Below are 13,147 nucleotides of genomic sequence, written 5' to 3' on the forward strand. Positions count from 1 at the left end.
AGGTACTTTGGTGAACATACTACTACACAGAGCAAAACAGGGAAAAGGTTTCAACAATTGTATAGAACATAAAAGGCAAGGGGTAAAATCAACTGCTAATGACTGGTTAGGGACACCATTCTAAAATGTTTTGGACCTTGTCCAGAAAAATAATCACATGGCTCCTGAGAAATGTTATTGCAACAAACTGTTAAAGCAGAACTAAAGCTTCTTATCCTTTACAGACAAGGAAGCTGCCCTCAGTCTCAGTTTATTCTGCAGTTGTCATGCTCCTGCACATATGATCAGTTGTGACACCAGCCGTTTGATGGTTTGACAGTTCGGCTGAGTGCATATGCTACTGTGACCATTCTCGTTTCTGGTATGCCTTGAAGGTACAGTGCCTTGAAAAAGTATTCATACCCGTTGAAAGTTTCCACATTTTGTCATGTTACAACCAAAAACGTACAGTGCCTTGCAAAAGTGTTCACCCCCCTTGGCATTTTACCTATTTTGTTACATTACAGCCTTTAGTTCAATGTTTTAATCTGAATTATATGTGATGATCAGAACACAATAGTCTAAGTTGAAGTAAAATTAGAAAAATATATACATAAAAGATTGTAAGCTCTAACGAGCAGGGCCCTCTGATTCCTCCTGTATTGATTTGTATTGTAAGTGTACTGTCTGCCCTCATGTTGTAAAGCGCTGTGCAAACTGTTGGCGCTATATAAATCCTGTTTAATAAAACAATTTTTCAGAAATAAAAAACTGATCATTGTCATGTGCGTATGTATTCACCCCCTTTGTTATGAAACCCATAAAAAGCTCTGGTGCAACCAATTACCTTCAGAAGTCACATAATTGGTGAAATGATGTCCACCTGTGTGCAATCTAAGTGTCACATGATCTGTCATTACATATACACACCTTTTTGAAAGGCCCCAGAGGCTGCAACACCTAAGCAAGAGGCACCACTAACCAAACACTGCCATGAAGACCAAGGAACTCTCCAAACAAGGGACAATGTTGTTGAGAAGTACAAGTCAGGGTTAGGTTATAAAAAGAATATCCAAATCTTTGATGATCCCTAGGAGCACCATCAAATCTATCATAACCAAATGGAAAGAACATGGCACAACAGCCAACCTGCCAAGAGACAGCCACACACCAAAACTCATGGACCGGGCAAGGAGGGCATTAATCAGAGAGGCGGCACAGAGACCTAAGGTAACCTTGGAGGAGCTGCAGAGTTCCACAGCAGAGACTGGAGTATCTGTGCATAGGACGACAATAAGCCGTACGCTCCATAGAGTTGGGCTTTATGGCAGAGTGGCCAGAAGAAAGACATTACTTTCAGCAAAAAACAAAATGGCACGCAAAAAGGCATGTGGGAGACTCCCAAAATGTATGGAGGAAGGTGCTCCGGTCTGATGAGACTAAAATTTAACTTTTTTGGCCATTAAAGAAAACGCTATGTCTGGTGCAAACCCAACACATAACATCACCCAAAGAACACCATCACCACGGTGAATCATGGTGGTGGCAGCTTCATGCTGTGGGGATGTTTTTCAACAGTCGGAATTGGGAAACTGGTCAGAGTTGAGGAAAGATGGATGGTGCTAAATACAGGGATATTCTTGAGCAAAACCTGTACTACTCTGTGTGATTTGAGGCTAGGATGGAGGTTCACCTTCCAGCAGGACAATGACCCCAAACACACTGCTAAATTGATCAAATCGCAAAATGGTTGAAACAAGGCATCACCTTAAAATTGTGAGATATATTCATTTCACATACGACTGTTCAGGTTATGACAAAAAAATTAATCTTTATTTGATATCGTGAAGCTTTGTCCAAAATATGATCAAAGAGGTTTTTTAAAATGAAAAGGAAGTGATGCAGAGAGGCATTTTTCTGCTGCTGACCCGCCCTTAGGAAGATACATTTTGCATGTCATGTTCAATCAATGACTTCAATACTTAAATCACTGGCATGAAATACTACAGATCACCAGTGTTCATTGGTATTATACTTGTTTTGGGCCACTGGCTCAAAGTATTAAAGTAGATGTAATGCCATTACGTTTGCTAAGGAATTGAGCATTACATTTTTTTTTTATACTGGTTTTCACCTTTTGCCATCTCTTGCTACATCCAAGTAGCAGCTTTAGTGCCACTTCCAATTGACATGTGCTCCAGTGATGGATGCACAGCATTCCTCAGGGCGGGTTTCCCAATGGTGACAGCAGCAGACCATGCCTGTCTTCATGTACAATGTAATGGTGGCTTTATAGCCTCCACTGGCATGAATGTGACAGGGTGACAATGTAGACAATTGGGAGACAGTGAAAGAGCGTTGCCACCTCATAACAGAAAGTGACGGGACGAGGACCTTCATGGCAGCATTGCCAGGTACGATTTTAATAAAAAGTTGCAGATTTTTTATTACTTTCGAAATGTAATTACCATATTAAAGATTAGAAGAGATTTTAAGGATTGGTTTCACATCTGCTTTAAATCAAAGGATCAGCATGTCAGCCAGACAACTAAAACTTTCAACAGTAGGGTGGTCTACCTATTTTTCCCCCAACTACCCCCTTAAAAACAAAAAAAGATGCGTTGGTGGAGCACTAAACCCACTGATAGGTGAAAAGTAACTTGAGGTAAATTCCTAAAAAGCAGTTCTCTGTCAACTGGAGTAACCCTAAGGGCTCCTTTACACTTGCTTTGGTCTCTGAGGAGTGATGCATGTTGAGATCGCTCTTCAGAGAGCATTCGACAGGTGGTATTGTATCATCTGCTTTAAAGGATAAGTTTGCCTTCTTAAAAAAAAAAAATAGAATAAAACGTACATTTTTTTTGTAAGTAAAAAATGTGCATTTATTGTTTTTTTTTTTTTTTTTTTTTTTAGGAACCTGAAAAGCATCGCACTTGCAATTAGCAGATTACTAACGGCATGCAGGTCCCCCTGCAGACTGTCAGTGTATATTGCCTGATCGTTCACTGACATCAATGAACTACCTAGAGCACTCAGCAGTGCCATGGTAGTTCATGGAGAACTAAAAGCCGTCAGCCACAAAGGCTGTCAGTAGTTGTAGTTCAATTCATTCACAGAACACTGTGAATGAACGATGCGGCCAGGCAGATAGGGACAGCTAGCCGGGGAGGGGATAGGGACAGCTAGCCGGGGAGGGGATAGGGACAGCTAGCCGGGGAGGGGATAGGGACAGCTAGCCGGGGAGGGGATAGGGACAGCTAGCCGGGGAGGGGATAGGGACAGCTAGCCGGGGAGGGGATAGGGACAGCTAGCCGGGGAGGGGATAGGGACAGCTAGCCGGGGAGGGGATAGGGACAGCTAGCCGGGGAGGGGATAGGGACAGCTAGCCGGGGAGGGGATAGGGACAGCTAGCCGGGGAGGGGATAGGGACAGCTAGCCGGGGAGGGGATAGGGACAGCTAGCCGGGGAGGGGATAGGGACAGCTAGCCGGGGAGGGGATAGGGACAGCTAGCCGGGGAGGGGATAGGGACAGCTAGCCGGGGAGGGGATAGGGACAGCTAACCGGGGAGGGGATAGGGACAGCTAACCGGGGAGGGGATAGGGACAGCTAACCGGGGAGGGGATAGTGATAGCTAGCTGTCGAAATGGGAGATGAGCAGTTGGGGAAGACTAAGAAAAGAAGAGAGAGCCTAGAGGGGAGAGGGGGAGGAGGTGGCTATAGGAGTGGGGTTTTTGTTTTTTTTTTTGTTTTTTTTGGGGGGGGGGGTTTGAGAATGAAGATTTTAAGACTATAGATGGTATATTTATATACAAGTGTGATAATGTTTGTAATGTCTTCTTTCTGAAAACTATTGCATAATTAAAAAAAGAAAAAAAAGAAAAAAGAAAATGGGGGATGAGCAGTATGCAGAGACAAACTTATCCTTTAACCCCTTGATTGCCACGGTTGCAGGGCACAGTGCAAAGCATCGCCGGCAGTGAAATGTGTACACCCCCAACCTCAGTATACAAAGGGATGAGAGCTCAGGTTTGTGGCAAGTTGGCAAAGATGATTTAGAATCCTTCAAAACAGTATTCATTTTTACCAGAACCTTCCTTTTTCTATGACCGATGTCCAGTATACTCCATTACCAGCACACAAGCCCCAAAGGAGGAGGAGCTGTGAGCCCTGGCTATATCCTGTGACCTGTTAAGATAAAAACGTTTACCTGTTTCGTACAAATCTATGGCACTCGGATCCTTTTATATACGGTTCCTTAAAAACAAGGCAGGGTAGAGGCAAATGGTGCGCGGGGGATTTAACAACTGTACATCTGTATCAGTTTACTGGTAATTGTCTGGGCTGGCGTGTCCCTTTAATTTCAGAGCAAATATCTCTGATAAAAGGTCATTTGCAGCATCTGAAAATATGACCTAAAAATTTAATCCTAAAATTCCATGCAGTACTCCAAAATATTATATATATATCTCTAAAAATTCCAACAGAATATATAAACCTGCAATGAAGCAGTTTTCATCACATATACATTTTGTTTATCGACCATCGTAATTTTTTTTTCACAGCTACATAACCTCTGGAGATCCAGGTATCCAGACATCCTCAGCATCCATTTGATTTAATGTTGGGGGGCAGTTGCTGTTTTTCGGCGGACAGAGAAGACACAAGCCTGCATTATATGGCCAGGCACAATTAGTGGCCTCTGCCACTTGTGGCCATGATTGAGAATAGTATAATGCTTAAAAGTTTATATACATGAGTCCGCTCCATCCCAAATTCATTCAGCAGTAGCTTATTGCAGTCTGATCTGGATAAAATTAATTACGCCCCTCCATCACTGGTGGGCACATGAAACAGCATCTTCAGACATTTGCAGAAACGGCAACAAAAAGTGTCTACCAGAACGGACACCTAAAAAAAAAGAAAAGAAAAAGCATGAATTAAAAGGGCTACCAAACAAAATAATTCAATTATTGATGCTCCTAGTTTTCTGTAAAGATGTTGCAGCAGACAGAAAGGTGAACAGTGCCTTGACCTGCTGTACTTCTGTTCAGGTAGCAATAAAGCTTTCTGAAATTTGTGGAAAAGAAAAAAAAAAAAAAAAAAAAACACTAATAAAAAAAAAAAATAAACATACCAAATTGAGTCAGCACCCAGGGGTGAGTGAGCTGAAAGACTGCCCTAAGCAGTATCCTTTTGTGCACATTGCATTTTCAACACTGCACAACCCAGGGATAAAGACTGATATACACTGTAGTGACTTCACCAAGACATGCGCAACTCTATGGGGCAACTCTATGGGGGGAGGCGCTTACGGGGACACCGATGCAAGGGGGGGGGAGGCGCATACGGGGACACCGATGCAAGGGGGGGGGAGGCGCATACGGGGACACCGATGCAAGGGGGGGGGAGGCGCATACGGGGACACCGATGCAAGGGGGGGGGAGGCGCATACGGGGACACCGATGCAAGGGGGGGGGAGGCGCATACGGGGACACCGATGCAAGGGGGGGGGAGGCGCATACGGGGACACCGATGCAAGGGGGGGGGAGGCGCATACGGGGACACCGATGCAAGGGGGGGGGAGGCGCATACGGGGACACCGATGCAAGGGGGGGGGAGGCGCATACGGGGACACCGATGCAAGGGGGGGGGAGGCGCATACGGGGACACCGATGCAAGGGGGGGGGAGGCGCATACGGGGACACCGATGCAAGGGGGGGGGAGGCGCATACGGGGACACCGATGCAAGGGGGGGGGAGGCGCATACGGGGACACCGATGCAAGGGGGGGGGAGGCGCATACGGGGACACCGATGCAAGGGGGGGGGAGGCGCATACGGGGACACCGATGCAAGGGGGGGGGAGGCGCATACGGGGACACCGATGCAAGGGGGGGGGAGGCGCATACGGGGACACCGATGCAAGGGGGGGGAGGCGCATACGGGGACACCGATGCAAGGGGGGGGGAGGCGCATACGGGGACACCGATGCAAGGGGGGGGAGGCGCATACGGGGACACCGATGCAAGGGGGGGGGGAGGCGCATACGGGGACACCGATGCAAGGGGGGGGGAGGCGCATACGGGGACACCGATGCAAGGGGGGGGGAGGCGCATACGGGGACACCGATGCAAGGGGGGGGGAGGCGCATACGGGGACACCGATGCAAGGGGGGGGGAGGCGCATACGGGGACACCGATGCAAGGGGGGGGGAGGCGCATACGGGGACACCGATGCAAGGGGGGGGGAGGCGCATACGGGGACACCGATGCAAGGGGGGGGGAGGCGCATACGGGGACACCGATGCAAGGGGGGGGGAGGCGCATACGGGGACACCGATGCAAGGGGGGGGGAGGCGCATACGGGGACACCGATGCAAGGGGGGGAGGCGCATACGGGGACACCGATGCAAGGGGGGGAGGCGCATACGGGGACACCGATGCAAGGGGGGGAGGCGCATACGGGGACACCGATGCAAGGGGGGGAGGCGCATACGGGGACACCGATGCAAGGGGGGGAGGCGCATACGGGGACACCGATGCAAGGGGGGGAGGCGCATACGGGGACACCGATGCAAGGGGGGGAGGCGCATACGGGGACACCGATGCAAGGGGGGGAGGCGCATACGGGGACACCGATGCAAGGGGGGGAGGCGCATACGGGGACACCGATGCAAGGGGGGGAGGCGCATACGGGGACACCGATGCAAGGGGGGGAGGCGCATACGGGGACACCGATGCAAGGGGGGGAGGCGCATACGGGGACACCGATGCAAGGGGGGGAGGCGCATACGGGGACACCGATGCAAGGGGGGGAGGCGCTTACGGGGACACTGATGCAAGGGGGGGGAGGCGCTTACGGGGACACCGATGCAAGGGGGGGGGGAGGCGCTTACGGGGACACCGATGCAAGGGGGAGGCGCTCTTATGGGGACACCGATGCAAGGGGGAGGCGCTCTTATGGGGACACCGATGCAAGGGGGAGATTGATGGGGAAAGATGTATGGGGGGACCCAGATGTGATAGAGGACCCAAATGTGACGGGGACCACCCCAGTGGGGACCCAAATGTGACGGGGGACCCCAACGTAAGGGGGGACACAAATGGGAGATGTAAGGAGGGATATTGAGGTTGAAACTGATGCAAGGGGGGACTCAGTGCCTGTTACAGGAAGTTCCCAACATTCCTCTTGGATTTTTATTTTATAATGTTGGGAAAGTAACAAAAGGACTTGGAACAAGCAAAGGTGGGCAGAAAAATACTCGGGATTACCCAGTGGAGGACAGGGCCACTTAACATTTCCAGGTAGACAGGCGTTAGGAATTATGTGGAGCGGGCAATCTGTGTTGTACCCAAGACATAAGCCAGAGGTGAATTCAGTCTACCAGAACCCCCACGTTTAAATGATCACTTTAAAGAACTGACTCATTAGTGCTTTAGGTCCCCAATCACACTTGTGAATGCAGCCATTATCGATTATATGCAGGAGACCCATAGCCGGTTCCTGACAAATGGCTGTTGGCAGAAGTCCCATTGATTGGAGACTGTCCAACTTCTGCAGCTAAACTCAGCCACTTGTATGTTCTCAAGCAGCAATTACCAGCAAATGATTGATGCTGAAAGTAGACTGTCTGCATACAGGGCTGATCATTCATAGCGTTCAGCCTTTCTTTTGATTTCAATGGGGCTTCTGCCTGCAGCTATTCACTGGGATCCCCTACTGTCTCCTGTGCCTAATTGCCAATTGCCTCATTCTCAAGTGTGAATGGGGCCTAAATATACATACAAAAAAAAAAAAAAAAAAACACACACACACACAACGATCAGCACAAAACGGACTTACCATCCAATATAACACTGACAAAGGTTCTCGTGTGATGTGGCTTGTTTAATCAGCAGCTCGACTTGAGTGGCCACATCCAAAGTTTCTTCATTTAAAAAGTCTCGACCTAAGAAAAAAAAATGAAAATAACTTGTATCACAGACGATAAAAATGCCTCAGAGGATCCAACTGAGGCAAACAGGATGTGCAGAACAAGCTTCCCAGGAGTTGGGACAACTAGAACAGTGCGATCTACCGCACAACACGACAGGGCTACAAATCTTGTGATCATACCTGAACCTGTTTGGGCAAATTGCCACACGCTACCTGTTAGCTTATCACGGACTCTGTTAATAATCTGGATGGCTTTTTTATTCAGAGCTTCTGGCTGAACCAAACCATCACCAACTGAAAAAAAAAAAGAAAAGATCTTTGATTAGTACCATCCACCACACAGTTTAAAACTTGCTGGATAAAGATATCTGCCCAATCTGATTGCCTCATGAGGTCTTCATCTAGATTCAACTCCCTACTTTAAACAAAAAATATGAATAAATAAATCTTCAAAGAAAATCACACACACATATATATACATACACACACAGTGCGTGTGTTTATTACACACACATACACAGAAATGACACTTTGTTTTACAAGCTGTACACTCACTACTTTACATTGTAGCAGAGTAAATTTGCTGTCCCCTCAAAATAACTCAACACACAGCCATTCGTGTCTAAACCGCTGGCAACAAAAGTGAGTACACCCCTAAGTGAAAATGTCCAAATTGGTCCCAAAGTGTCAATATTTTGTGTAGCCACCATTATTTTCCAGCACTGCCTTAACCCTCTTGGGCATGGAGTTCACCAGAGCTTTACAGGTTGCCACTGGAGTCCTCTTCCACTCCTCCATGATGACATCACAGAGCTGGTGGATGTTAGAGACCTTGTGCTCCTCCACCTTACGTTTGAGGATGCCCCACAGATGCTCATTAGGGTTTAGGTCTGGAGACATGCTTGGCCAGTCCATCACCTTTACCCTCAGCTTCTTTAGCAAGGCAGTGGTCGTCATGGAGGTCTTTTTAGGTCCTTACTTTGGAATACTGCCCTGTGGCCCAGTCTCCGAAGGGAGGGGATCATGCTCTGCTTCAGTATGTCACAGTACATGTTGGCATTCATGGTTCCCTCAATGAACTGTAGCTCCCCAGTGCCGGCAGCACTCATGCAGCTCCAGACCATGACACTCCCACCACCATGCTTGACTGTAGGCAAGACACACTTGTCTTTGTACTCCTCACTTGGTTGCCGCCGACACACGCTTGACACCATCTGAACCAAATAAGTTTATCTTGGTCTCATCAGACCACAGAACACGGTTCCAGTAATCCTGTCCTTAGTCTGCTTGTCTTGTCAGTTAGCCCGCAAACAGTTTACTGAAGACGAGCATTCTTGTGCATCATCTTTAGAAGAGGCTTCCTTCTGGGATGAAAGCCATGCAGACCAATTTGATGCAGTGTGCTGCGTATGGTCTGAGCACCAACAGGCTGCCCCCCACCCTTTCAAACTCTGCAGCAATGCTGGCAGCACTCATACGTCTAGTTCTCAAAGACAATCTCTGGATATGACGCTGAGCATGTGCACTCAACTTCTTTGGCCGACCATGGCAAGGTCTGTTCCAAGTGGTACCTGTCCTGGTAAACCGCTGTATGGTCTTGGCCACCGTGCTGCAGCTCAGTTTCTTGGTCTTGGCAATCTTCTTATAGCCTAGGCTTTATGTATAGAAACAATTTTTTTTTTTTTTTTTTTTAGATCCTCAGAGTTCTTTGCCATGCGGTGCCAAGTTGAACTTCCAATGACCAGTAAGAGTGAGCGACGACACCAAATTTAACAAAAAAAAAACTAAAAAGCAAAATGATTTCGCGTAATAGCCTAATTACCTGGGGAAAACTCCTCTAGGTATTATTTAGTGAAAGCAATCATATCAAAAATATTAAAGTGCAATATGTGCATAGAGAATAATAATTATAAAATCATGACTGGTAGGACTAAATAATCATAGATAATATACAGTATCTGGTGAATAATACCAAAAAAGAGAAAAAATATTAATAATGCACCAATAACAGTGAAAAAGTGCAATGAAAGGTTAATAGTCCAAGACAAAGTGGATGGACAAGCTAGGTTCACATGGTAGGCTGGACTGTGCTAGAAAGTCATAGATGTGGAATATGAAGTAAATCTAATAGGTGGCTTCTTAATAATAAAATAAAGTGGTGTTGCTCATATAAAACTCCATATAATTTGTCTACTAGAACTCTCATCTTAAAGCTGATTAATAATCGCATCTGTGAGTTCGGGTTTGTAGATGTTGCCACTGTTGGATGGAGTCAATGAGGCTGGTTGTAGATTTCTCCTCTGCCGAAGTGTAGCCTTTTTTCTCCTTTCTTTTCCCTTTACCACTGTGGTGGTAACACCGGAGCCTTTAGGCACTTCGGAAGAGGATTTTTAAGGAGAAATCTACAACCAGCCTCACTGACTCCATCCAACATTGGCAACATCTACAAACCCGAACTCACAGATGAGATTATTAATCAGCTTTAAGGTGAGAGTTCTGGGAGACTACATCTAGCAAATTATATGGAGTTTTATATGAGCAACACCACTTTATTTTATTATTAAGAAGCCACCTATTGGATTTACTTCATATTCCGCATCTATGACTTTTTAGCACAGTCCAGCCTACCATGTGGACCTAGCTTGTCCATCCACTTTGTCTTGGACTATTAACCTTTGATTGCACTTTTTCACTGTTATTGGTGCATTATTTATTGATATATTTTCTCTTTTTTGGTATTATTCACCAGATACTTTCACCAGATACTGTATATTATCTATGATTTATTTAGTCCTACCAGTCATAATTTTATAATTAATATTCTCTATGCACATATTGCACTTTAATATTTTTGATATGATTGCTTTCACTAAATTATACCTAGAGGAGTTTTCCCCAGGTAATTAAACTATTGCGCAAAATCATTTTGCTTTTTAGTTTTCTTTATATATTTGTGGTGTTGTGAACACTATAGATTTTGCTGCAATTACTCTATTTATTGGTTACACATTACTGATAGCGCGAAGGACACCCATCACTCTAGTCTTACCAAATTTAACACACCTGCTCCCCATTCACACCCGAGACCTTGTAACACTAACAAGTCACATGACACCTGGGAGGGAAAATGGCTAATTGGGGCCAATTTGGACATTTACACTTAGGGGTGTACTCACTTTTGTTGCCAGCGGGTTAGACATTAATGGCTGTGTGTTGTTATTTTGAGGGGACAGCAAATTTACACTGTTATACAAGCTGTACACTCACTACTTTACATTGTAGATACCGCGTGTGTATATATGGATCCAGACCTAACCCCTATTGAGAATCTGTGGGGCATCCTCAAACGGAAGGTGGAGGAGCACAAGGTCTCTAACATCCACCAGCTCTGTGATGTCATCATGGAGTAGTGGAAGAGGACTCCAGTGGCAACCTGTGAAGCTCTGGTGAACTCCATGCCTTAAGAGGGTTAAAGCACTGCTGGAAAATAATGGCGGCCACTCAAAATAATGACACACTGGGTTTAATTTGGACATTTTCACTTAGGGGTGTACTCACTTTTGTTGCCAGCGGTTTAGACATTAATGGCTGTGAATTTAGATATTTTGAGGGGACAGCAAATTTAAGCCGTTAGCTGTTGCTACATTCTAGCAAATATATGTTTCTTATGCGAAAGCACTGAAGAAATGACCAATAATAATATATTTACAAAAATGTGAGGTGTGTACTCACTTTTGTGAGATACTGTATATCCAGGAGAGAACACAGCGATTATTCATGATTGACAAAAATTGAGAAATAATCAAACAACTATAGATCTCTCCCTCAGCGGTCACGGTGAAGAAACAATATAAACCAAGCTGCTACTATAATAAAAAACAATGTAACAAGATTGTGTCCAAAATAAATATTTAACCACTTCGCACCCAGGCCATTTCTGACACTTCGTTCCTACATGTCAAAAATCATCATTTCTTTGCTATAAAATTACTCAGAACCCCCAAACATATATATTTTTTTTAGCAGAGACCCTAGAGAATACAATGGCAGTCATTGCAACTTTTTATCTTGAACGGTATTTGCGCAGCAATTTTTCAAACGTGTTTTTAAAAAAAAACAAAAAAATAAAAAAAAAAAAAAAACAGCAAAGTTAGCCAAATTTTTTTGCATTGTGTGAAAGATGAAGTTACTCCGAGTAAATAGATACCTAACATGGCACGCTTCAAAATTGCACACACTCGTGGAATGGCGCCAAACTTTGGTACTTAAAAATCCCCATAGGCGACGCTTTAAAAATTTTTTACTGGTTACATGTTTTGAGTTACAGAGGTGGTCTAGGGCCAAAATTATTGCTCTCGCTCTAACGTTCGCGGCGATACCTCACGTGTGGTTTGAACACCGTTTTCATATGTGGGCGGGACTTACGTATGCGTTCGCTTCTGCGTGCGAGCTCACGGGGACAGGGGCGCTTTAAAATTTTTATTTTTTTTTATTGTTAATTTTACTTAAAATTTTTTATTTTGACACTTTTAAAAAAAATTTTTTTTTTGGATCATTTTTATTCCTATTACAAGGAATGTAAATATCCCTTGTAATAGGAATATGACATGATCAGTCCTCTCTCGCCGCCCGTAAGAACGATCAAGCGGCGGAACAGCTGCTATGATCGTTCTTATGGTGTATGGAATCGCCGGCGGAAAATGCCGGTATCTGAATGATGTCTGTAGCCTCAGGCATCATTCAGATATAACCCCCGAAAGTCGACGCCGTCATATGACGGCCTCCGGATGTCAAGAGGTTAAACACTAATAGCGCTTATATATTCTGAAAGTCTTTCAAACTTGATACACAGTCCACTTGACAAAATAGGCAGCCAAAATGTGAGAAAGATGAAGGAAAATACGCTCCAAAAAAGAGAAAGATTATTCACGATTATGATGAACAATTGTATATAATATAAAAAAAAAAAAAAACAAAAAAAAAAAAAAACAGGCTGGTTGTAACCAAGTTGATCGACCAATTTGAGTACAATTAGCCATCCCATACATGGTTAAAATCTTGGCCGGTCCCTACTAAACAACTGCAAACACTTTTGAAAAACGTAGTAATTTGTCTAATTAGGAATAATAGGTTTACTCTAAAAAGTGTTGCAACTTATGCTAGATTTCATTTTTTCCAAATCTAATGCAGATTACAATTTTATACTACTTGACATAGGTTTACCTAGCGTACAC

General features: G+C 45.1%; 1 protein-coding gene across 11 annotated transcripts in view; it reads right to left on the reverse strand.

Annotated features, from left to right (window-relative positions):
• Positions 1 to 1,784: 1,784 nt before the first annotated feature.
• MTOR (mechanistic target of rapamycin kinase) overlaps positions 1,785 to 13,147 on the reverse strand; it is a 182,227-nt gene continuing 170,864 nt past the window's right edge. For 7 of the 11 annotated variants that reach the window (XM_073603449.1, XM_073603448.1, XM_073603446.1 and 4 more), the window contains 3 exons: positions 8,094 to 8,207; positions 7,821 to 7,926; positions 1,785 to 4,888 (listed from right to left, as the gene is read on the reverse strand). In XM_073603449.1, the coding sequence (XP_073459550.1) occupies positions 4,873 to 4,888; positions 7,821 to 7,926; positions 8,094 to 8,207 (236 nt within the window). In that variant the 3' untranslated portion in view covers positions 1,785 to 4,872. The remainder of the gene's footprint in view (positions 4,889 to 7,820; positions 7,927 to 8,093; positions 8,208 to 13,147) is intronic. The other 4 variants (XM_073603447.1, XM_073603454.1, XM_073603453.1 and 1 more) reach the window with 2 other exon arrangements.

Source organism: Aquarana catesbeiana, linkage group LG10 (assembly GCF_042186555.1).
Source record: "Aquarana catesbeiana isolate 2022-GZ linkage group LG10, ASM4218655v1, whole genome shotgun sequence".
Lineage (NCBI taxonomy): Eukaryota > Metazoa > Chordata > Amphibia > Anura > Ranidae > Aquarana > Aquarana catesbeiana.